The sequence below is a fragment of the Cyprinodon variegatus genome, unplaced genomic scaffold, assembly GCF_000732505.1.
Source record: "Cyprinodon variegatus isolate N-32 unplaced genomic scaffold, C_variegatus-1.0 Scaffold1078, whole genome shotgun sequence".
Lineage (NCBI taxonomy): Eukaryota > Metazoa > Chordata > Actinopteri > Cyprinodontiformes > Cyprinodontidae > Cyprinodon > Cyprinodon variegatus.
The window spans coordinates 72,586-99,318 of NW_015151531.1; the positions used below are offsets into that span (position 1 = coordinate 72,586).

At 37.9% G+C, this 26,733-nt stretch overlaps 1 protein-coding gene across 1 annotated transcript; it reads right to left on the reverse strand.

Annotated features, from left to right (window-relative positions):
• Nucleotides 1–1,084: 1,084 nt before the first annotated feature.
• On the reverse strand, nucleotides 1,085–25,445 carry mrpl3 (mitochondrial ribosomal protein L3). The gene is made up of 10 exons (XM_015400147.1): nucleotides 25,240–25,445; nucleotides 19,124–19,305; nucleotides 18,943–19,034; nucleotides 11,910–12,008; nucleotides 7,874–7,973; nucleotides 7,724–7,784; nucleotides 6,519–6,630; nucleotides 6,353–6,430; nucleotides 6,163–6,240; nucleotides 1,085–1,325 (listed from the first exon to the last, which is right to left on the reverse strand). The coding sequence occupies exons 1-10, from the start codon at nucleotides 25,317–25,319 to the stop codon at nucleotides 1,176–1,178; spliced, it is 1,032 nt and encodes a 343-aa protein (XP_015255633.1). The 5' UTR covers nucleotides 25,320–25,445; the 3' UTR covers nucleotides 1,085–1,175.
• Nucleotides 25,446–26,733: the final 1,288 nt, after the last annotated feature.

Consider the following 26,733-nt stretch of genomic DNA (forward strand, 5'->3'; position numbering starts at 1 on the left):
ATGTGTTTGAATACTTTCTCAGTAGATGTTTCTAGATTTCTGCTCTGCTGCTTTAAAAGACAACAACTTCTTCCTCCCCCCCCAACAGGAGCCTGATGATGTGCAGGCTCTGCAGAGCAGGACTTTTAAACAATATCATTTCCATTTCAAAGCTCCCGCTGCTTCCTCACAGACATGCAAGCTGTGGCATGTTACACGGATCAGGATGCATGTTGCCACAAACTGCCTCGTCATTTGCACTCCTTTATTGCCACGATGATAGATAACCCGGTTTGTGTTGTCTCGTTTCAAAGAAAGCTGGTGTGTGCCGATTCAATTAGGGAGCAGGCGTGGTTGCTGGGCTTTCCTGTGAGGCATCGCTGCCGTTTGACATGAGAATCAAACAAAGGGCCTTGTTACTGTGGCTGTCAATTACACGGCAGACATACAGCAGAGAGGGACTGATTTATATGTGGGCCTGTGAGGATACATCCACTAAACTGTTTAGAAGATGCAATTACGTGCTTATTTATCCCACCCACTTCCACATAACTAATAAAAGGACAGATTAGGCTCTGTTGGCCCCCGAAATTAATCCCTCATCTGAATACTGCTGAACATAAACACACACACTTAAGCGCACAGCAGTTTCTCCTGCAACTTTAATGTTCTCATTTATCCTCTTATGCACAAATGTCAACCTTTGTCAGCCCTCATCTCCTCTCTTTCTCCTCATCCTTTAACTAGGCTCCACACCTTCTCCAGCTCATCTCGCCCCTTTTTCCTTTGTATTTGCTTCCATGCCTTATACTCAATTTATTACTCCCCTCCTTCCACGACAGCTCGTTCTGTCTGTATTTCACTCTTCTCGCTTTATTGTATCCAGCTCACCCCCTTCTTGCCCTCTTCTCTCCATTCTGCATAGATATTACACATTTCTCTAACATATCCGGCTCTTTGTTGTGGTTCATTGTCTTTTCTTTCTCTCTCTATGCTTGGGGATCCTCTAGTGACATCACCACTCTTACAGTTACCATGGTTTCAGCGGAGAGGGACAGTAATATCATTTTTGATCAAACAGACCGATCATTTTACACACATTTGGAAACAGGAGTTAGTTTCAGGAACAATTCTTTATTAAAGCATACACAGTTATGGCAGGTTTTGGGAAAGGTTATGTGTGAGTGAGTCTAAGGTCAGGTTAATGTTAAGGACGGGTCTGTGTGAACGAACAAGTCGTCATCATACAGATCTTCATCCAGATCGGCTTCCTCTTCGGTGAAGTAGGTGGGAAAAGGAGGACTAAGCAGAGAGGATCGTCTGGTTGGAAGTATGCTGTCGCTCACCTGCAAAACACAAACATACACTTAGTAGAATAATAAAAATCTGATGAAATGGCTGCAGTGGCAGCAGGAAAACATATTTCCCAAGTGGTTTTAAAAACACAGGAGTTTATTACTCAGAGGCAAATTTACATCTAAACAGCTGTAAGGAATGTTGGGCCAGTATTTCACACAAATGCCTCACAAAGTTCCTCAAATAAATGCTGAAGTTTATAAAAGAAACACTTTTTTTTTTCCCTTGTTGAAAAAAAGTAGGGATGTCCCGATCCAATCCTTTCACTCTTTTCTTCTTAGAGGATTAATAATAGCTTTTTGGACAAAAACTTTGAATGACTGCTGATACATTATCCACTGCATGCATAGTCTAAGCCTAGGAGAGGTTTTATTTGAAAGGTAGTTTAAAAATTAAGACTCGTTTCTACGTTAATGGCTTGTAAAACACTACCTTAAGCCATGTTTTTTGTTCATACAAGTATTTCTCCCAAGCTTTCTAAGGCTTTTGCTGCACAATTCAAAAATGTTTACATTCAATTTTTTGCTTCGCTTTTGGATAATTCTGCGTCCACATAGTCTGACTTACTCCAATACACAAGCTCCCCCAGTAGGTGGTAATATGAACAACATAAAAATAAAGCTCAAACAAATAAAGCAGTGCTGGAAAGTGGAAAAAACATCTTCTGAAAGCTGCTGCTTAAGTTTTCTTTAACACCGTTGACCCTTTTAACGCACAAGTCCTTTAATTTGAAGATTAATTAAAACAGTTTTAATAGAGCAAAAAAGAAATGAATAAATAAACCCTGCCAAAATATCGATATAGCCTCTTTATTCATTAAATGTACTATAAACCAGGTAAAAAGGTTTAAATGTGGTAGAAAATCTAATTTTTGCAAAAATATGCATATTTTCCCTTATTCAGCTTCCAACCATGGGCATATTTTATAGGTATTTGCATCCTTTTTTAGATGGTTAACACTGGATAGTATTCCATGAAGTGTCCTGTTAAATCTTTTGATTCTTAAAATCATAGGGTTTTATTTTCCATGATCAGTAGGAGTTCCCACTTAGCATCACAAATGGTGCAGCTGTGGACCTCACAATTAAAATAGAGCAGGGGTCTTCAACGTTTTCTAGGACAAGGACCCCCAAACTGATGGCGAGATGGAGCGGGGACCCCCTAATTATATATATTGAATGAAATTGTGTTATATCAAACTGGTCCTATAGTCACTCTATTACAGATGGAGTCATGTAATGGAAGTGATTTCTCCCTGGGATTATAAAGTATTTCTGATTCGGATTCCTGGTTGATGGGACTGGTGTTGTGAATGAAACGGTGCCCAGCTTAAAAGAGCTCCTGTGTGTCGCTGAATGTGTGCATTGATGACTGAAAGACATCTTCTGCCTCCATTTATCTGTTTAATACAGTGTGTTTAATTCATGTTTATGTGTATTTAAAGAATTTTCAATTAGTGGAACAATTGCAGGGGGGAATATAAAAAAAAAAAAAAGAGTGTTATCAACCAAAACTTTCGCGACCCCCATGCAGTACCTCTGTGGAACCCCTAGGGGTCACGGACCCCCTGTTGAAGACCTACGAAATAGAGAATATGCAAAGGCCAAAATCGCAGTTTATGGGGGATACCACAAGATTTCAAAGTGAAAAGAATACTTAAATGTAAAAGGAGTAGTTCCCCGAGTTATTGTCAGATATTCAGAAAGCAGACTACGTAGGGCATAGCTCCATATCATTTCATTACACAATGTTAAACTAATACACGATTATGTAGCAGCAGAACAACTTTATCTTGAGGTTCAGGTTGCTCAGGATTAGCTGTAATCTAACTGACTGAGTGTAGCAGCATATCAGCAAACTGTGAAAGCACAGTTAGCAGGTACAAGTTTAAAGACAACTGCAGAGTTATTTGTTGTCTGATAGTTCTTTCAAAGTTAACTAATGATGCGTTTGTCAAGGGCGACTCATGGTCACAGTTTTATACAATAATTCCAAACGTGGTTTTAAAGCGGCATTCATTTTGTTAGTTTTGAAAGTATGCAGACAGGAAAGTGGATTACAAGAGAGATGAGAGACATTCGGGAAAAGACAGCAGGACCGGGACTCTAACCTGTCACAGCTAATATGTGGATCATGCAGCATCCCGCTACTAAATTTTTTAAGCATTAAAAACAAATTTATTTTAATCTAGAACCAGATTGGGACTTTGTATTTTTGAGCTCAAAACCCCCAAACTTAAAAAAATAAAAGAAGGATGAAAGTAGCAACCGATGTTTTACGATGCACTGATAAAAAAGCCAAACAGTGCTAAGAAGTGCAGGATGATTTACTTTAAATCGCAGAAATACACGCCTGTGTTACCCAGTCGTCCATATCTTGAAGCGAGTCTTACAAAGTTCAGTGTAAATGAGATCAGTATCTAGTTAGCAGACCTTCTGACCTCAGTGTGAAGTAAACAATACATGCTTCACAGATCCTTGACTCCTGGATCAATAACTAATATGTGAAAGATCATTAAAATAAAAACACCAATTTTCAAAGACGTAGCAAATAGTTTCTCCTGGCTAACACTCAGCAAAATGCTCCAAGCAGGTCTGATGACAGGTTTTTATGTGCAGCTGACAGTAAGCCAAGTGAACGGAGCAGCTCCAGCTATGCTAACATCTGTTAGCCAGAAAATTATTTCAGTTGTTCAATTCTTTTATAAACTTATCTGTTTTTCAATTTAAAAAATGTTTTTCCAACATCAAATTTAATGTTTTTTATGCACTTTAATTTTCACTGTCACATTCTCACTGTCAGGTCACTCAGGGTTCCTACAGCATAAGACTTTTTAAGACTTTCTAATGCCACTTGAAATAAAAATTTAAGACCAAATTCACAAGAAACAAGAAAAACCTGCTTGCGACAACTTAACCCAAAGGTTTATTTTAACATAAACCACTGCACTAATGTTTCAGATTTTGAAAAGCTTCCCATACAGGAAGAAAGCTAAAAACATACAAATGACAGATATTGTTTTACAATTATTTAACTGAATTCACAAACTTTTTTTTTAGCAGGAAACAAAATAAATCAGGTTTAAAGCCACAACATAACCAGTGCTACGTCTTTTTTGCAGCAATTTTTCTTTGTATCGTTTTCTTAGTATGTTTGATTTGGTGATAAGTGGAGGCGTTGCAGAGACAAGGGTGGAACAAAACTGAGAAATACCGCCTGTTTCTCTGTAACTCGATTTTGACCCTTTGTGTTTTGTGCTTCACATGTGCGACTTCCCTGCCTTAATTCCCATCGTTCTGAGCTTGAATGACTTCTTGCACAAAATACACTGTGCCTCATGTATGTTCCCTGGTTTTAGCCATGGAGAAAACTCTTGGCTGGATAACCAATTTTCGTTACATTTACACTTGCTCATATTTTCCAGACAAAAAGTAAATGGCGCATCTCCCAAATGTCCCGGCCGCAACAAGGCTTTTATTGGTTCCGCTATCGGGACGGAACCAATAATGGCGAGCCGTTATTTTTTTTTCATAAAAAAAAAAAAAAAATCAAATTTTAATGTTTTATTTAGATTACAAAAATAAATCGTAATAAATGTTTTAACAATTAAGACCTATGCAAGACTGATTTAGGACATTTTAATACCAATTAAGGCCTTAGTTTTATTTTGAAGAATTTAATGCCTTTTAAGACTTTTTAAGGACCCGCGGGAACCCTGTCACTAGTCGGGTCTAACAATGACAAACAGTCCGCCTGCTGGCGACGGATGTGAAGAATGAAGGAGCACAAAGGAAGAAGGAGGACCTGCACTTGAAGCCTGAAGCCATTCTGTTCGAGTGGGGAGACGGTACCCAGTCACAAAACGTATAAGACCATGAATGAAAGGCAGGATAATGGCATGGAAAAGGAACTGATTCTTAAAGAGGCCAATTTTAAAGTTTCCACTGGCTATTCTGTGTGATTTATGGTGATGCAGACACACTCAGACGTAGCTCAAGGACCCGGAATCACACCCCTGTATCTACTCCTCACTTTAAATTCAGGTAATAACATTGCAAATAACGATTAGGTGGTGATCAGCATGATAAACGACAAAACATGCAAAAACACAACTCTGTAAAACCTTCCCTTAGAGTAATTTACTTCTAACAGTTATGATGGATAATCATTTTATTTTCCCACAAGTTTCACTTTAATTTTCCCTTGGCTACACTTCAAAGAAACCCTGACACAATGCAGGACTCACAGCCTCTAATGAGTTATTAGTTAGATGTCTGGGAAAAAAAAATCAAAGGGAGTAGAAAAAAAAACTTGTTAGCTTCAGTTTTAATTGCAATCAATAAAGCAGATATGTTCCCTGGTTTATATCTTTACATTAGGGCTGCTAAAAAGAATAAAAACAGGTAAAAACCTGTGGCCTTTATCTAGAGAGATGAATGTGTGTGAGGCTGAGATGGGTTAAACGAGCATTTGTATTCATTATTACTTGTCTCCAGATCAAATAAGAATCCAGGTAAATGCGACACTTGCAAACTGATGAGGTGAGCACAACATGCATTTTAAGCAGATGGATGTTAAGGATTTTACCCACATCATTAAGGTGCATGCCTCCATTTCCTGTCCCGAGGGAAATACATATGCGTGCACACACACACACCCATGCTGATCCAGCGCGCTGTCAATGAAGATAAATCGCACCGTCTTGCAGGTGTGACGGCATTTCGCAGGTGCAAGGTCACTCGTCGCAGTCAGCTCTCGAAACATGCCTGAGCTGACCGCTGACTTCACACTCCACGTTATGTGTGGCTTGTTTTTTTATTTGTTTACCTTCAGGACACAGTTCCGATGACCGGGGACAGTGCCGTGAACGTACAGCACATTATATTTGGTATTCACCCTCCATATCTGTGAGACAGAAATGTGAAAACAAAGCAGATTGAACAAGATTAGATTAATAAAGGATTGAAGGACAAACGGGTTCAAAGCAGAATTGGCCCATGTTTGTATCAGCGCTTACCTTCAGGCCGTGAGCTGTGATGTATGTGTTGCCCATTCTTCCAGGCATCTTCTTTCCTTTGAAAACTTTGGCTGGATCCTAAATGCATATAAATATCAGACAAGCTTCAATAATAAAGGAAAAGAAGCAAACTTGTCATGTCTGTGTGTATTGCTGCATCCGTTACCCCTCCTGGTCCAGAAGCTCCTGGTCTGCGATGAGTTTTGGTTTGACCGTGGCTCGCTGGCTGACCTTTGAATCCCCAACGTTTCATCACACCTTGGAAACCCTTACCAATGCTACCAAAATACACAGACATAAACATTCACTCACATGATATGCAACTGGATTTAGGAAGTTTTACTGAAAAATGTATGGATTACAGCCTGAAAGTCATTGGATTATATAGGGATTGCATGTGTTGGACCAACTAGAAATGATGCATGCTTTTTATAAGAAATAAAAAGGACAACCTTTTCGAGGCTACAAAGGTCTTGAAACTGGGGCCGAGGTTCAACTTTCACCAGAAAAAGAACCCCAAACATGGATACCAGTGTTTCCCCAACATAGGTCAGGGCTGATTAATGAAGGGGTCGGCAACCCGCAGCTCTTTAATATCCCCCTTGCATCTCCCAGGAGCTTTTTCAACAATGTATGAAAATGGAAAAAGATGGAGTTTTTTTGTTTTTGTTTTGATATGGTGTGCAGGAGGTCAAACAAACATTAATTACGTTTTCCAAAGCTGTATAAATCTGTATAATAAATCAATTTAAACAACAAATGTAAATGTTTCATAGTGGCTCTGTGCCAGGCAGGTGGTTGCTGTAAACAAACTGGCGGGTGTATCTTGGGCCATGGATCCCAAAGGGGAAAAAAAGGAAGATAGTTGATGAGAACAGAGGATTTAAAGAAGAATGGATGGAAACATTTGCTTAGATTACCTATGTGGAAGGATTGCCTGCATGTTTGCTTTGCAATGAGAAGTTGTCAAATAATAAAAAGAGTAATTTGTAAAGGCATATCCAGGGAAGCCACGATAAATTTGCAGCCGACCACCAAGTTGGGAGTGAGAGAAAAGTGTAATTGCAGAATTTTGGAGCTAAATCAGTCTCTATCTTCACAAATACACATGGATTCATACATGCACAGGAAAAGCTCCACACACCCACAGCACAATTCACCATTCACAATAATTTCCTAACATACTGACTAAAAGAAAACTTTAACAAATATAAAAACTTCATAAAGCCTCTTCAAGTCAGAATTTATATAGATTAGTTATTTAATGAAAAACAAAAACATTAAATTATGCAAACTAAAATCTTCAATATCTGAAATGTAAAGAGATCTACCTAGGGGAAGATGTGTTTAAAAAAGAAAAAAACAACTTACGATTTGGCTGTGACGTCGACATATTGACCGGGCCGGAAATGTGCTGCATATAGAGGAGTGCCTTTAGATCATAGAGACAAAATAAAAGAATTATCAAAATTTGAGTTTACCATTTAAAGGCTAAACTCAATCTAGAAGTTTTGCTCATACCGGGTTTTATGACTGCATTGTCTGACACTCTAAAGATGGTGACTTTCTGTTTCGGAGGAACTCCGGCGTTCCTGAACATCTCCATTTCTTCGTCTGACTTCTGTCGTCATGATGGGGGAAAAAAGCATAAAACAAAACAAAGATTGATGGGATTGACAGAAGAAATAGAAGCAGCAAGAAACAGTTTGACTTTTAAAATATACCACCTTTCTCTTACACAGGAGCCAAAAACACACACTCACATGCAAACGCTTGCAGTCTTGGCAGTGAGAGTCTCTGACATTTGCTTTCACTCCGCTCGCTCTCAACTCAGCTCCTCCAATCACTCCAAACTCTCCCTCTTCCCTTCTGTTCACTGAAAATCAGTCTGCCAAAGCTGCTCCCTCCAACAAACGCTGACTGAGGCGTGATGCGGCTGTGAGGAGGGTTTAAAGCAACCCCAAGAGTCAAATCCTGACACTGATCCATCAGGCATCTATCGAATCGCAATGAATACCTTATACCCTAATTTATTCACTCCCTGTCCACTGTTTTCCATGAGATAACAATGGAGGTATAGAGCATACATAGTAAGTCTGTGAAAATGGAATCTTTGAAGATGTCCTCTACTGCTGAAGGGGACAGAGGATGGATATGTCGCTACGCATGTTCAACGTCTGATGAAAATATCTGATCTTTATGTCACTTTGGTTTTAAATCATTTGGACTTGAAATAAAGTTTTGAATTAACTTTCAGATTCAAAATAAATATATATTTTAGGACTGTTTAAGGATTTTAACCTGGTCAGAAGCTATTAATCCATTCAGTTACAGTGTGATCAGCAGGTACGCTGACTTAATCCAGCCATAAATGAAAATACATTATTTTTAAACTAATCCAAGGTTGGCTCAAAATAATGTTACAAGATGCCCTGACTGGCCAATTTACTAGACACACCTTACTAACACTTAGATGGGTTTCATTTTACCTTAAGAACTCCAGTAATTCGTCAGAAGTACTCATTATAGGTTTAGTTTCATGTTGATAAGGTGGCAGTAGCTGCAGAAACTTCAGATGCTCCCTACATGAACACTGAAAAGACCAAGGAGCTCATCGTGGACTTCAGGAGGAATGCTGACCCACATCCACCCATCCACGTCAAGGGGGTGGCGACGGAGCGTGTGGACAGCTTTAATTTCCTGGGAGTCCACATCTCGGAGGACCTGACCTAGATGACCACCTGCTCCAAACTCATCAAAATGGCGTTCCAGCATCTCTTCTTCATGAGGTCCCTGAGGAAAAACCATCTGTCCTCTGAGATCCTCACTAACTTCTACCACTGCACCATTGAGAGCATCCTTACTAACTGTATCACAGTTTGGTATGGGAACTGCTCTGCCTCAGACCGAAAGGCGTTGCAGAGGGTGGTGAAAGCTGCCCAGCGTATCACCAGGACAATGCTCCCTACCATCAAGGACATTTACAGTAAGCGGTGTTTGAAAAAGGGCTCCACTCAGTCTGCACACACACTCTTCTCATTCCTGCCCTCTGGGAGGCGTCAGAGAAGCCTACAGACTAGGAACCGGAACAGCTTCTTCCCACACCTGTCACGCTCCTGAATGCCTCCTGACACCAACTATAAGGACCCCCACACAGTCCATACATACACAGTTTCTGTATACATGTAAATAAATATTTATATCCTGTACAGCACTTCTGCATGGATGCAAACTACATTTTGTTGCTTTGTACTTGTGACAGTGTAATGTCAATAAAGTTGAATTCTGTTCTATTCTAGATGGGATTCTCCTTATAGCTGCTCTTTTGGAGGCCACTGCCCTACAGTGAACTTAGTTATGTTTAAGGAAAAGGTCTGAGATGATCTGAGCTATTTACCATGGTTACAGGAATTTCCTTCTAAAGCTGTGAGATCACTCTGGTCATGAACAGAAAACCAGCAACAACATCCATCTGACTGAACCACTGATGTCAGACAGGATTGAAACATGTTTTCATAATGTTTTAAATAAAACCAAGGCTCAGGGAACCAGGTGTTGTTTTCAAATCTATTACTGACCCATTGAGGCAGATATATTTTTTCAGTTTTCGGTTAATTTATCAAGCATTTCGTCGATCAATTGATTAATCTAAAAAAAGGTTACTTTTAGTAAATTAACACTACTCATTAAAAAAAAACCTTTGATTAAATTGTAAATGGCAAAAACATGAAAACACTCCATTCAGTGGTTACAAAATCAATAAGGTCTCTTTTTTAATCATCTGTCTCTCTTTCTGTGTAAATACACACATACAAATATCCATATATAGAAGGACTGGGCAACATGGCTGAAACATATAACCTCTGATTTTTTTCCTACCAAATCCGATCAATTGATTTATTGAAGAAAATATAATTTAAGTTCCACACTAAAAATGAGGAATACAGAGCTGTCAAAAAACTTATGTCAATCCTCTCCTCTGGTAAGTGACATTTATGTATGACCAACGAAAAATGTTGTAAAATAATCCTTTTTCACAACAAACTATGAAAATATAACACATTCAATGTCTGCAGGTAGTACACATCTAAGAACCAAATGTTATAAACTGATGTAACTCTGAGCTACGGAAGCCCATGAAGTTGATTGGTTAAAAAAAAAATCTTCAATTAAAAAAAAAAAAATCTATTCATAAAATCATTATTTTTTTATAGATTTTTTTTTTATCTGCTTATTTAGACATCCAATTGTACACTGACAGCACCAAGAAATCTTTTAATCTTTTAAATCTAGTAACTCCAACGCCAGGAGACTGGTAGGGCAGATTGTAAAGCATAAACTCACCCTTTAGCTTGTGATAATGTCAAATCTGTTCTTTAGGGAAAGACTAATAAAGGTTAATAGAAATAGGGATGAAAACAAGAAGCAAGATAAGTACTTAAAGGAGAAGTTCACTTTTTAACACTTTAAGCCCATTTTCTGTAGTGTCCAGGATGAAATCGAATGATCGACACCAAAATTTTGACAATTGGTCCTGTCTCTGCTTTTTGGCTCATTTAGAATCCACCCCTGGCTGCTTTAGAATGGCTTGCATAGAGCATGTCCGATAATGTCCTTAAAACAACCTTAAACGTTCTTTTTTTAAAATATGCTACTCACCGGGTCGTCAGCGCTGTTCAATGACGTTCCAAAAAAAGTTTCGTGAAGAAAAAACGTTCCTGTAGTGTTTTATTTAGCATTTTGTAAATCCCATTGAGTTCTGTAGGAATAGTCAATATTCCGCTGCCACCGGAAACGGAAATGGGGCCTGTTTACACAGTTGTAGTCTTTTCGCTTCACTCTGTGTACTCCGACGTCGAGGTGCTAACGTCTCTGTTAAACACTTTAAAAAACTCTGAAAATGGAATACGAAAGGTGGATTCTTGATTCTCGACGTCGGAGTACACAGAGTGAAGCGAAAAGACTACAACTGTGTAAACAGGCCCCATTTCCGTTTCCGGTGGCAGGGGAATATTGTCTATTCCAACAGAACTCAATGGGATTTACAAAATGCTAAATAAAACACTACAGGAACGTTTTTTCTTCACGAAACTTTTTTTGGAACGTCATTGAACAGCGCTGACGACACGGTGAGTAGCATATTTAAAAAAAAGAACGTTTAAGGTTGTTTTAAGGACATTATCGGACATGCTCTATGCAAGCCATTCTAAAGCAGCCAGGGGGAGATTCTAAATGAGCCAAAAAGCAGAGACAGGACCAATTGTCAAAATTTTGGTGTCGATCATTCGATTTCATCCTGGACACTACAGAAAATGGGCTTAAAGTGTAAAAAACCGAACTTCTCCTTTAAGCAAAAAGCCATGCATTAAACCTTATGTTTCACTCAAGTCCTTAACAGAAAATGCTCCTTGTAAATATGTACTTTAAAAGGAAAATATTAAATATATTGAGAACATTCCTGAGTTTTATTTTGAACAAGTATCTTATGAACAAAACAGCCATTTTCAAAGTAACATCATACAAAAAAACTGCAATCCTGATGACTTCCAACACTTACATGGAACGGTGACACATTCTTCCCTCCTACAACCAGAGCTGCAGAGTGTCCATCGAACTCCTCTTTAGGGAGAAACTTTAATACATGGCAATCTTGCACCTGGGAGACATTTTAGAGCAAGAAAAAAAAAGAATAATCAGAAAGGCGAGGTCAGCAACACATCAGATTAGAAAACAGCCTGATTGGAGTTTCTCTGCACAGCCTGGGCTTCATGAGCAGGAGACATAAATAGCTAAGCAATTAGATGGAAGTCCCTGCTGTAAAGTATTAATATTCATCCACAGGGTTAATTTACTCCCACATTATTCTGTCTCATCTAAATGGATGACATCAAATCAAGACACACATGCACCTCTGGATGCCATGTTTTAAATGAAGATGGTATAAAGGATTAACATTTTTATTTTCCAAAACTAAAGAAATACTTTGCCATTCCAAATGATTAAAGTAAATAAGTTGCAAAAATATAATAATGGAAATACTTTTAACCCCAGAATGCATTTTATTCCTAAACTGATTTTATGTTGTAGCAGGAAAGTGATGACTTACATTCACCTAGAAGTGAAAATGCAGCAGAGGATAGCAGTTTCTTTGGGCGTTTGCATACAGTTATAATAAGACATCACAAAATGAAAAGATTTGGAATAAGCTTTGACATCTCTGTATTAATGCTGTGCAATTGGTTTTCTTTCAATTTTGCAGTCAGAATTTATATTTTATATGATACACCGACACTAATTAACACTGATATATGACTTGGGACCTTTGAAGGATTTTCTGCTCCAAAGTAACCAGCCCTGGTGTCACCATAAACACCGATTTTAAATTGTATAAACAAACAGCATTTTAAAAGCATGTTTTTTTTTTTCATCTTCGTCTTTTAAAGGCACACTATGCAACATTTTTCAGTTAATTAATGTGTTCCATAACGTTATGGATGGATGATTAAATGAGTCATTTCAGGTTGAACAAAGGTATTCTCGGCCGCCCTGGTGGTCTGTGGGGGAAATACTGCACTTGCAACTGCAGGAGCACCAACCCGCACCCACAGGCTCAGAAGTCTCGTGAGAGTCAGTCTTGCTTTACGGCGAGAACTGCTACACCCCCCAGTTAAAAGCATTCTCGTTGCTAGCACAGTGGCAATCTTTGTGCAGTTATGCTACGTTCACGCAGCAAAAGCAGCAAAATCGCGTCTGCTGCTTCCTTTTTGCTGCTTGTACCAGTTAGTTCTGACGCGCGGCTGAAGCAGCTTTGCTGCTCTGGCTGTGCGGTGCAAAAGAGTGTCTGAGGCGCGTTGGGCGGAGCTTCACTATCCTTTCTCTGCCTTGCAGCTATATTTGCTGTGATCAGTGGGAATAAAGTAGTTTTAATATGTTTTTAAGTGAGAAAATACACCTGAAAACGTAATCAGTGCAGTCAGTTCATTCAGATTATTATCCTGCCTTCAATATTTTTTCTGTCGGAGCCGCTCAGACCCCCACATACCAGGGATGCGCCGACAGTATGGATCCCTTCATCAGCAGCGGTTCACCGCGGCAGCTGGTAGGTCTTTTTCATCTAAATAATCCAAACTGCATATTCTGCCGGCAGATTTCTGCATTTTAAGTTAATTTAGGCGTCAATAAACTGTTTAAGAGGAGTGATCATCAGCGCTGTGTCTCTCTCCCTGCGTTAAACGCGCCCGACGCGCTGCTTCAGCTGCTCAGACGTGCTGCGCCTGCAGCTCAAAACGCGCCGCGGGACCTTTTGCTGCGCCTTGACGCGCGTCAACCATTGACTTTGCATGTAAACTCGCTGCTTCTGTCGCGCCAGCTGCGTCCAGTGTGAACGCAGCATTAGTCATTCGCTGCTAAGCTCAAAACAACCGCGCCTGGCTTGACGGAGAAACCAGGAGAACAGCTGTGCATATTTACGACAGTGCACTTTTACTTTCGCCCTCTGGGGGGAGCCTCGCTGGAAAATCAACACCGGTTGCATAGTGTACCTTTAACTAAGGTAAAACCGTTTTCATCTTTTAACCTCTTTGAGCAGGTTTTACACTCTGTCTGCTCTACTGTTATGGACAGTCAGGCATTAGCCAACTAGCTCCCACCGGTCTGCCGTTAGTTCAAAACGCAGCATCTTGCATCTCTGCACTGGTGCTCTGTTCGTTTTAGAAATTATTTTCAGATTTTATTGTTTGTGTTTAAAGCTTTGAATGGAATAGTTACTCCTGCTCTGAGGTCTGAGAGACAGAGACGAGCCTTAAAACCAGAGGGGACGGAGCCTTTTCTTTAGTTGAGCCCAGACTTTGGAATACTTTGCCCCTCCATATGCAAACAGCCTCCACAGTGGAGTGTTTTAGGTCAAGCCTTAAGCCCCTTTTTTATTCATTGACTTTTAACAATGCATAATTGTTTGATCCTCTGTGTCCTTTTTATTTATTTTTCCTAAACTCTAACTGATTTGTGTGTGTGTGTGTGTGTGTGTGTGTATGTGTGTGTGTGTGTGTTTTTTGTTTGCCTTTATGTACAGCACAATGAAAAAAAATGTTGTTGTCCAAAGTGCTATATAAATAAAGTGGATTGGATTATGAAGTAGTTAGAAAAAATATATCCATAAGTATGTCTGTCTGCTGGGTCGACAGGTCCAGCATCCCTGACAGTCATATCTGCAGCCATCACAGCTCATCACAGAAACCCTCCAAAGTGAACTCATGACAGAACTACATGTACCAACTGCTTTCACCGCAGAGGAGCTTTAAGAGCTTCTCTGCAGTGAAAGGAAGCCCCTCATCCCATCCCCTGTGTGAGTCCAGGATACAGCTCATCTCAGCTGCTGGTATCCAGGATCTAACTCTTTCTGCTATGATCCATATCTCAGAAATATAGGCAAGGTCTGAATGTGAATTATCTGGTAAAAACCAATGTCTTAATAGTGTAGTGTCCCCTTTATTCTGACACTTATAAAGGAAACCCAGAGCAAACAAGCTGCCAATAGAAATAATAATGGGCTAAATTTGACAGCAGCCAGACTTTTGATTTAAGCCTGTTGTGGCTGCTGTGACTCGGATGACTGAGAATCTGCACAGGCGTAATATAATTAGTAAATCCCCAATGGTGTCATTTACTCTCAGTTAATCCAGCTGTTCTGCGAAGGTCCCAGAGGGTTTTATTTAGAGAACATTGGTGAACAAAAAGCATCCAAACGACCAAGGAGCAAACAAGGCAGATCAGGGAGAAAGCAGTAGATAAATTTAAGTGTTAAGTTCTAAAACGATCTCCAACATTAAACATGGCACACTCCAATTCATCATCTTAAAATGGAAAGAGCATGACTAAACTGCAGCACTATCACATATATTACAAATAAACCTAAGAACAGCATAAATCAGAGAAGATGCCTGGAGCACAGATTTATCTCAGGGACTTTAAAGATCCACAGTTCAAACAGGAGGATCTCTCAACAGGAAAAATGTAACAAAATAGAGAAGAAAGTCATTGCTAAAAGATGTGTATTTAATGCGTCTCATTTTTTTCTTGTAATGCACAAAGTAATAGTAGAATAATATGGAAAACTATTGATAAATTAATTGAAAAAGAAAAGTCAAAATGTGAGGATATCCATCTCAAAAGTAATGGAAGAATTATTGATTACTCGTTTGCAATAGAACAAATTCTAATGAATATTTTTTAAACTCCCTCCAAAAACTGGCTCAGAATTTGCTAATTGTTCATCCCGCACTGAAAATCAGTGACAAATCTGATTTTAATTTTAGTCCAATAACTAAAACAAAAGTTGAAAAATGAATTATTGTGCTTAACAGCAGCAAAGAGAAATATATTTATGGACTTGATACTATCTTTCTGAAACAACATAAGGACATCTTCTCTGATCCATTGACAACAATCAATCAATTAGTGAGGATATTTTCCAACAGCCCTAAACCCTGCAATCGTCACCCCGATATTTAAGACTGGTGGCAAACAAGACATGAATAATTATCATCCAATAAGCATCCTCAGACTCTGCCTATTGCTACTTCCTGAAAACTCTCAGGGAATATGTGTATCAGGGAAGGGTGGTGGGAGCAGTTTTCCTTGATCTTTGAGTTTGAGTTTTCTGACACTGTCAATGACCAGATACTCTACAGTAAATTGAATCAATACAGTCTCTCTGAGCACACCGAAAACTGGATAAGATCTTATCTGAGTGACCGACATTGTGCGTACGAGTGGATAACATCCAATCTGCGTCTAGAGCCACCTCAATGGGAGTACCGCAAGGCTCTATTTTAGGACCCTTGCTTTTTCGCATCTATATAAATGACCTCCCTATGACGTGATGTAATCATGTATGCTGACGATACTTTGATCTTTACCTTAGGGAAAAAGAGCTGGAGGTTGCTGACAAATTAATAAAAGAAATGCAAAAACTTACAGAATTGTTACAGACCTCTTGCCTGACTTTAAACGTTAATAAAACTGTCTCAATGCTCAATACAAACATAAATAAATAAAAAAATTAAACATGTAAAGTAAACAATGTTCTAATATTTAATTCAAATGAACCTAGGTGTAATTCTTAATTCAAACCTTGGTTTTAAAAATCATATCAAAAGAATTGGTAATACATGGAAATGTAACTTAATGAACTGAAAAAAATCATGATAAAAAGCCTCTCCAGCACCATCACTGTAAGGTACAAAATAAAACATTTTAAGTTTTGAAACTCTCATTAAATATAATCAAATTTCTGCTCTATTTAAAATAATCCATAATGATAAGAAAATGTATCACACTCAATTCGACAGCGAGAGGAGAGTGCAGCATTTGGTCAACAATTGTTCGCTTATAAAACAACAAGCCTTTGAAATACTCTTTCAAACGAAATTATTTTATACATAAACTATAGTATATTTACACACCTGACCAAATGTGGGTTATTATAAAGCAAACCTGTATGCACCCAATGACTGTAATATAAGCACTGTAAACTGTGAGTGAGTGAGGGTGGAGAGTGTTTTTATTATGTGAATGAAGTGATGCTTACATATATTATTCTGTATATATTTTATGAATTTTTGTAAGTTTAATATCAACCTGTCCAAGACTGTGGATGGAAATTAGCATTTTTTGCTATAAACTGGCACATGACATCTCTTCTTTCTTAAAGTATTTTTGTGCTTTGTCCCTGTTAAAATAAAAAAATAAATAATAAAAAATAAATAAATGTCATAAAGAGTGGAAGAGTGAAAGGTATTACAGTTAGGGTTGTCAAAAGTATCGATTCTCAAAAAAGTATTGATACTGAAATTTTGTATCCGGATACAATACTCGTTTCTAAAAGATTCAGTGCCACCACCAGTGGCACCTAAGCAATCATTCATTTAAAGTGCAGAATAGTGAAACATGCACTTTCTGAACACTGTGATTGAATAATTCTGTGCAGTTTTCAGTTTCAGATTTTTTTTGTAAGAGGTGCAGCTGCTGAGAATGAATTTTGTTTCTTAACCGGTTTGGCTAGTATCATTGTTATGTGTGCAAAGCATAGCTAAGGAAGGAACACTTAATTTTAATTATATAAGTTTTTTATCAAGCTTGCTTAATATTGTGCACAGCATACAACCTTTATTGTATTTATTTATCATATTTTATTTATTAATGAAAATATTTCTGTAGAATTTTGGAGTCTTTGTTTTTATCCTTGTGGTATCGAAAATGGTATCGAGTATAGAATATTTTCCTTAGTATCAGTATCAATTGAAAAGTTTAGTATCGTGACAACCCTAATTACAGTCAGACGACAGTAAAATCTAACTTATCTACATCAGGAGTATCCAACTCCAGTCCTAGAGGGAAGCTCATCCTGCAAGTTTAAGTGGGACCAGCCTCCAAAGCAGCTGATTCAAATGGATAAATTAGCTTCTTAGCTCTGCTGGATGAATACCTTTCAAAATCATTTACTTTCAAAACCTCATATAAGGTTGAAAGCTAAAATGCCATTACCTAGAATATACCCTCCCTACAATAAAACATGGTAGTGGTGGCATCATGCTGTAGGAAAGAGTTTCTTCAGCAGAGCCTGAGAAGCTGGTTAAAGCCAGAGGAAATATGGACGAAGAAAAATAAAGGAGAATCCTGCGAGGAAATCTTATAGAAGCAATAAAATGTAACAAAAAAAAAAAAAAACATTGAGACCGTCAACATGGAGCCTGTGATAAAAGTATAACCACATGTTTAAATGGCCTATTTAACGTCTAGAAAAAAATCTAGTTGAGAATTAGTAGCAAATAAATGTCCACAGACATTCTACATCAGATCTGACTCCGCTTGAAATATAGTGTGAAGATGTAAAAAGCTGGTTGAGCTGCTTAACAAGACTCGTTGCTGTAAACTTCAGCAAAATGAAGCCCATAAAGTACTGACTCAGGAGGAATAAATGCAAATACACGCCACGCTTTGCAGATGTTTAATGGATAATTATCGATCACAACTTCCCTGCCTCCCTCCTCTTCATAATTCTGCTCTATGTCCTCATAAAATGCATGAAAATATGTGCTTATAATAAACAGCTAGGCAAAAAAAGTTTAATGGAGGTTTGAAATTGTTTTCAAGGCACTGTAGATGTACTTTAAATGAAATAAATGTTCTTATTGTGCCGCACACCTAGACATAGACACTGTACTCTGATAAACTGCACTTCAAACAAAACTTATTAATTTTTAAGTTGCTTGGTAAACTTTAAAGCTGTGCAGAATAATCCTGACAGTCTGAATAAAATTCTTCCAAACTGCTCTAATAAGGCCCACCAACAGCCCCCAAAGAACAGGCTGCCTTTTAAACATAATCAGAAAACACCTTTCACAAAAGCAGTAGGTGGAACGATCAAACAGAGCATGAAGAAATGCTTTTATTATTGCATATCCACCTTTACTGTCAGTAAACCAGAAGGTTCTTTTAATGGAGAGTTTTTGAATGACAAACATTCAGGCTCATCTTTGCTCCTCATCAGCTGAAGAAACAACAGGAATTAAAAGAGACTCATGTTGTACCTGCAACATCGTGACTGGGTGTCTCTCTCCTGTTTTAGTCCAGATAGGAGCCATCCCCAACTTGATAGCAACTAATCCAACTCTGCGACTTCCTGCAAAGACATAAAATTATAATGAAGGTGCAAAACTGACAGCAACAGCCCTTCTGGTAGAGAAGGCAATAAATGATACGAGCATCTACCCTCTGTCCACTCTTGCCGCGGCCAGGGCTCATCCTTGAGAGGGTTGAGCTTCTCGGCTGTCTGATTTCTGTATTCCTCTCCTACAAGGTTTCTCATGTACTTCTGGTTGTCCTCTGTAAGGTTTTCCTCAAACCATGTGGTGGTCTTTACAGTCCTGATACAACCCAACAAAGGAACAGGGCTGAAAAAGACAAAATAAAAGAATGATTAATTCTAGGCTCAAAGCAGTGGGATGCACATAATAACACAATCGCTAAACCAGATTAGGAATTTTAATGTAGTGCATGAGGTACACCTCTTTACAATGGCTAAGACCATAAATCTGTGTATAGATAAAATAGAAGACCTGTAAGGCCACAATAGGATATAGAGAATAGGCAAGCAGGTAGTGAGAAGGCATCAACTGTTGGCTCACTTTAAAGAAATCAGAATAAGTTTGAGATGTTTGTCAGTCTAACTTGTTCTAGGGCTTCATGCAAGATTTTATCTTGCACTGCATCAACAATCCACAGAAACGTGAAGCATCAGCAAAGAGTTACATGGTAAGACCCGGTCAATGACCTAAAGACAGTTGGGACTATGGATTAAAATCCTGCAGTGTAGGCACCGCTACCCTGTTCGAGCCAGAGCATGTCCAGGCCCATCTGAAGTTTTCCAATGACTATCCGGATGATCCAGAGGTGGCTTAGGAGAAAGTCATGTATTATCTAAACTCCACTAGCCGTGTTTGGAGAAGGAAGAACAGAAGAGCACCATCCCACCTGCAAAGCATGGAGGTGGAAGCATCAGTCTTTGAGGGAAGCTTTTCTGCACAGGGGATAGGGCAACTACTCTGTTGAGGGAAAAATGGGGGCATGTATTGGGAGATCTTAGACAACGACTTTCTTCCTTTAGCAAGGGCATTAAGGATGAATTACGGCTGAGTCTTCCAGTATGACAACCAGCTAAAGCACACAGCCAGGACAACTAAGGAGTAGCTCCATAAGAAGCACCTCAAGGCCCTGGACTAGCCTAACCAATCTCCAGGCCTGGACCTAATAGAACATTTTTGAGGGAGCTTAAGTTCCATATTGCCCAGCAACTACCCCAAACCCTGAGGTATCTCAAGGAGGTAGAAGCGGACAAAAATAACTGCTGCAATGTGTGCAAACCTCATCAAGAACTACACAAAATGCCTGATATCTGTGATGCAAACAACAGTTTGTCATAGCAACATATTTTTAATCAAAACGATTAGACTGAGTCACGCAGATTGAAGTCCTGTAAGCCCAGGCATTCACAATTCCTAGTTGCTCCATGGTAAATCTGAGATCAGCTTCTTCTCTGCGTTAAGATTCAAGTTCAAGTGGACCAAAAATGAGTGGGTGAACTTTAGATAGGAGTCCCTTTGCTTCCTTTGGCAAAGGGACTCAAACGCCCCGTGAAGTTGCTGCTTTCCCTCTGAACAGGTAAGTTAAATGTTTACTAATTTAGCAAACCTGTTAAGCATGTGGTTGGAAAGTTGGAAAAAAGTCTGCCACCTACTGGCTGGGAGGAAGTCTCACTTAAGTATTTTTTTAGATGTATCAAATACTTATGTCATGCAATAAATTAGAAATTAAATATTTGAAGAAAAAAAAATGCCGCTTTCTGGATTTTTGTTTTAGACTTCGTCACTCACAATTGAGGAGTACTTATGACAACAATTAAAGACCTGGTCAAGTTTGCGAGTGGAAAAAAATAGCAAAATCTGCAAAGTATGACATTTTTCATCACTCAAAAAAAAGGCATTTTTAAATCAAAAACAAAACAATGATTTAAACAGAAAAGTAGCTTAGCCAATTATATTTTACTGCTTATTGCATTTTTTCTTTCTTTTTCTTTAAGTCTTAGTTTCATTTCTTATGCTCCTGTAAAAACATTGTTATTATAAATCAAGGTATAATTAACTTATCGGAGTGATTGGCTTAGTAAAGATCCAACTTTCATTTGTTTATGGTAACTTTATTGTCCCCACAAAACAGTTTTGACACTTATAACATTTAGAAATAGATCATTATAAAGCCTCATAAACATAATTTAATCAAAAATCACAAATCAGGATTAGACAACCACTCTTAAACCAAAGGTGGGCAGTTCCAGTGTCATTGGCTGGTTAAAAGTCCCTACTGCAGCACAGCTAATTTAAATACTTTATCTATCTCTGTAACCAAGCTCTGTAGAAGCCTGCTGATGGTTTTAAATCTGTAAAACCGAAATCAGTAAAACCTGTAAAGCATCCACGACACCGCCCCTTTAAGATCAGAACTGCTCACCATGGCTTTAGATTTTGGTTTGAAGGCAATTTCTGCAAGATAAGTCAACCTGCAGTTGTCCTAAAGCAAGAGTGCAAAATAAAAGGCCTCTAAGAGGAACAATTGATAGAAATAAGAAGCAAATTGGGGAAAAATATATATTTCTACAGAACAATAGGTTTTAAACTGATCCCAATGTAAATATCTTTGTTTCTTTTAATACAAATATTCTACCTCACAAGACACAGAACTGCTGAAACCCCATCTTTGCCACTTTTTATCCACTGATTACCAACTAATAGGACTGGCATAATAGCTGCCTTTCCAAGCTTTTTAGGGATGGTTTCCTATAAATAGGCTCTCAGACATACTAATGAGAAAAACTGCATTAGTAAGAATCCTTTATCTTTCTAAACTGTGAATAAGTCCTGTGCTCGTCTGTTTGAGCTCATTACAAAAGTAAAGACGTGGAAGAGAGATTGCAAACAAGTTGAGCTTTTCATAGTTTAGTGTGAATAAATGTGTCGGCACAGTTTGCCACCAAAGGATATACTGTACACGTGAGTCATTGCTGCGGAGCTACACAAGCCCTCTCTACTAACTGTAGAGCTGCCTTTTTAGAGCTGATGAATGCTTTCTAATGTTAGACGTGCTTTTCGTCTTACATGCAATCACAACTTTTCCCTCTTGGTTAAATTATTATATTTTAAAGTTTCCCTTTCCTACTCTTACAGTTCCATTTAATTGTGGTTATGACTTAGAATTAGACAGATTTATTTTGTCATTTTTTTATACACAAGTGTAAACAAAAATAAGTTTTGTTTAGAACAGCTCTCTAGACAATTTCATTTTTAAAGTGCAGCTTTGATAAGGTAAGCAGCAGTTGTTGAGCTGCTACTACTGCCTCCAGCTCCTGAAGCACTATTATAATGTATATGGTTATGATTATTATGTTATGGTTATGATGTAATCATATAAATGTATCAAAACTAACCAAGAGAGATAACTACATAAGAGACATTTTCAGGTTACAGCATCTATTGTCACATTTTAAATCAAAGGTACAATAGAAAAAAAAACCTTCTGGAGAAGTTTTAGCTTTATCTGATTCAGATTGCGCCAATTGTGATATAGATTTCTTTTTTTTTTTTTACATATTTATATATGTTTTTGCCTTTCACAACTCATTTCAAAGGTGCCATTTTTTTATTTATAATCTAATCTAACAACTGTTTAAAAAAATCACTATGGATGCAAGTTATTTTGCCGATTGGTTTTTCTGATTAATATTCTATTCAATTAGTTAATTTATAATCAGACAGCAAAAGGTGCTTTATAGTAGGGCTGTGCCTTCACACCAAAATCTGACTGTTTTTCCAGTGTGGTCCTGTTTCTCTGACTGTGATTGGCTAGATGTGCTCTCTTCATCCTCTGACATGGAAGCTGGCTCTGAGCTCGTCTGCCTGGCTGTGTGTTTCCTGGACGGGGCCGCCTTTTGCAACTGCTTTTTGTATCTCTGCTTCTGTCTCCTTGAACCCAGTCAGCCTCAGCAGATGGCCGCTAAAACTGGGCCTGCTTTTGCTGCAGGTTTCTTCCTGTTAAAAGGGAGTTTTTCCTCTCCACTGTCACTAAAAGCATGCTCAGTGTGAGGGATTGCATCCAAGTCAATGAGTCGATGCAATCAACTGGTTTCCCTTAGATAAAAAACTTTGAATCAATTTGACTGGATGATCTGGTGAACTGTAAAGTGCCTTGAGATAACGTGTTGTGAATTGGTGCTATATAATTAAACTTAATTGAATTGCGATAAACCAGATTTCTGCCATTACCGTCATTCACTACGATAACCGGTGAAAAATTTCCCATGTCGCTAAGATTAATAAACTTAATTCTGCTGTTTTTTTCTGTGTGCGCTAGTGTCTGGTCGTTCCTTCCCCTTTAAGACACTGCAGCATGTGTGGAATCACAAGACTTCACCGATCCATTCAGAAGCATAAAAAAAGAGAATGGCAGACAAGCCCAGTGAAGAAGCGTCTCACAGCTGTAAACAAAATCACATCACCGAGCGACAGCAGAGAAGAAGCTGAGCATGCAGAGAAGAAGTCGAGAACGCGTTATCAGAGGGCGCGGCAGACCTGTTTTGAGTGGGGGTGTAAGAGTTTAAACGCACATTGTTCTCACTGCACGCTCAGTTTGGTGGCACCAAAATTACATCATAGATGATGAGCGAAAGAACACGAAATGCAAAGTTTGCCTGAAAACTGTTGGGACTAAACAAAGTAACTTATCCAACCTCCAACAGCTACAGCACGGCCACGCTGTTGACTTCAAAGATCTGCAACAGGCCCCATTACCTTTGCGCAAAAATGTTTATCTCCTGTTCAATGAGAAATTGTTAAATATTTAAACCTGAATGGGTACAATACTTTAAATTTCTATTTAAAGTAATATGTAGTGTTATTTATTTATAAATAAATAATAAATAGAGCAGTTGAATTTTCAGCATATGCCTTTATTTCTGATATAGGAGCAGGTGCATTTATCGTTATGGAGGTAAAACTCATGATATTGATTTGAGGACGTCATATCCGCCCAGCCCTAATTTAGAGCACGTTTTTTTTATTGTAATCAGATGAAAACAAAACTAAGTTCTTCATAGAGTATATTTACTGACAAATGTTTTTCCTCTCTAATGTAAAAAGTATATTTGGAAGTATTTGTGGCGCTTTGCCCTAATTGCTGTTCTGAGTTTGTTTAGTTTTTCTTTTTATAGCCTCATGAAGTCTTTACTTTTTATTCATTTAACAAATAATCAGTTACTAAATTAGTTGCTGACTATTTCAATAATCGGTTAACCCAATGAAATTTTTTCTACCCTCCAGAGTGACATTAGTAAAAGTGAAAAGGTTCAACATTTCTCCAAAACTGATAAAAAAAAAAAAGAAAGAGAAAGGTCTGGGAAATGCTTAAAGGAGCACTTTATCCCACCATGGCTTCATGCAAGATCTGATTTATCCAATAAACATATAAAATAACAGGGTGTAAATTAGAGCTGAAATAATTAATCTGAAACAAATTAATCATTTTTGTAAAGAATCATCAACTAATTTATTAATGGATGAATTGTTAACTGAAGTGTAGAGACTCTAAAACATGCTTTAAGCTGAAAGAGCGACCCACTTAGAACAGAAACTTCACCAAAATTGGTTTAAAAAAAACATATACATATTTTGCATTTAAGATAATTAAAAAAAAAAACTTTTTGTATGTCAATATGCTCTATCCAGAACAAGTGGGAAAGTTTTAATTCTGTACAAGAATTTTTTTTTAGGATTCTTTTACTAATATATAATCTACGGATTAATCTATGATCAAAATAGTCGAATGTTGCAGCCCCAGTGCAAATACTGTTAAAATTATGAGTGAGAATAAAAATATCACATATCAAAAGACATAAAACCAGTACTTAAGTTAATCTAATAGCTGATTAACTTTGTGATGATATAGCTGCATTCCAGATTAAACTATTATGTTCTTAGAGGAGGAAAGTTATCATTTTGTTGCTATGTTTTTTATTTTTATTTCAGTTGCTCAATGAAAAAAACTGACTATGATAGCAATAAGATGTAATTTAGAAATGATATTTTAATATACCAGCGCCTAATATACAATGCTGTCTTACCAAAGACTATGATCAGTAATATGAAGAAGCGTTTATACAATACCATCCTTAGTGTTGATGTAGAAACGGAACGGCTATTATTTTTTTTACTAACAAGAGAGAACCATTCAAATCTGTCTGGAATCAGTCGTTAGCACAATTAGCTAGTTAGCATTTTTACCTTTTAGCTGCTGCCTGGGGGGAAATAAGCTGAGCTCCCCGCTGGAGAAAGAGCCGACATCCCCACGTCGTCATTGTCATCTATATTCTCCACAGCAAGGTATAAATATGACACTAGCAAAACTAAATTAAGAAGAGAAGCTACCAATGTAACTGTGACAACGCATGCCGTCGTATCTTCACCAAATGTCACCCTTGTAACTTCTGGTACGACATCAAAATAATTCGGCAACACTGCGACTGATGACAAAGGTTCCGCCTCGCAATTGAAATGTACTACAGAAGTTTAAGTATTTACCTCTGACTTGCAAAAACATAAAATGAATATTTAGCTATGTAGTATTTAGAGTTAGCTCTAGATTATTTCGTTTTCTAAGGATAAAGATTGTTATTTCTTTAGTATGCCACTTTCCTCCTAAATTTGATCATTTGGGAGTGTAACTAAATGACACCCAATGTTCCCCATGCAGATTGGTGTAACTATTAATTATGTCATTGTCCTATGGAGAACAATACAAATATTGTTGGGGAACTATAAATAAAAAAGATGTTTCAATTTAAACAGATAGTTTTGTAGTATTTGTAGTTTTATCAAAGGCATTTTTCTAAATGACTTGTCATTTCTCTTGAAATCTCACAATATTAGTTGACAGTTTTTCAGTGATCATTTCCATATGAACTAATTGCAAACAGCTTTATAAGCCTTTAGTTTTAGAAAAGAGCACACACATTTCAGGAGTCTGCTTTCCACCCCAAGAACTGTTTCTTTTCATGACACTTAAAATAACCTTGCTACTGATTTTGTTGAATAAATCCAGACAGGTGTTCCTTTGGAATAAAACACACAAGGAAAATCATGCTGCAGACATGCAGAGGTTACTCAGCATTGGCAGCAGGTGTGTATGAGGGCATCTTGGCAAATATGACTGCTCCCTTATGAAAGAAAGGGCAGCTACAAAATCTGTTCTGTCCAAGGACACAACTTGGCTGCAAAGTTTTCTGTTTCTGATTAGTCCTTCTTTTAGGTGCTTGTGCCACACTCGGGAGAATAAACTTAAGAATTCTGTGCCATATTCACGGCAAAGCAATCGGTTTAAAAATATTAAAGGAGGAACAAAAACCAATATGATTTGATATTTCACAAGTAAAATTCTTTGCATTTACCATGTTTCTGACATCGGATCTGGAAAAATATACTTGTTTTTGCCGTCTTTCAATTTTTTCAAAAATACAAAAATAATTCAGATTTTTTTAGTAACAAAAAAATTTCCATTGAGAAGATTCTTCCTTTTGAACTATTGGTAACTGTTTGGCTCTTGCCCTGTTTTATTTTCCAGTTTTGCTCTTGATTGCCCGGTAAGTTAGCTGGTTGCTACCGTACGTTTTGTGAGTTTGTGCCACAGTCTTTTAATTTTGGGATGATAGGTTAAAGCATTTTGAGATGTTAAAAAATGTAGGTTCATAATTCCCCTAACAAAATGTTATATTCTCCATG

Bases quoted from the DNA above. Each gene is read 5' to 3' on its own strand.
- mrpl3 (XM_015400147.1), bottom strand. From the start codon at position 25,319: ATGACAATGACGACGTGGGGATGTCGGCTCTTTCTCCAGCGGGGAGCT. The intron at 19,035-19,123 runs GTAGATGCTCGT...ATGTCTTTGCAG, and splicing joins GCGGCAAGAGTGGACAGAGG to GAAGTCGCAGAGTTGGATTA. The intron at 7,974-11,909 runs GTAAGTGTTGGA...TCATGACGACAG, and splicing joins AGAATGTGTCACCGTTCCAT to AAGTCAGACGAAGAAATGGA.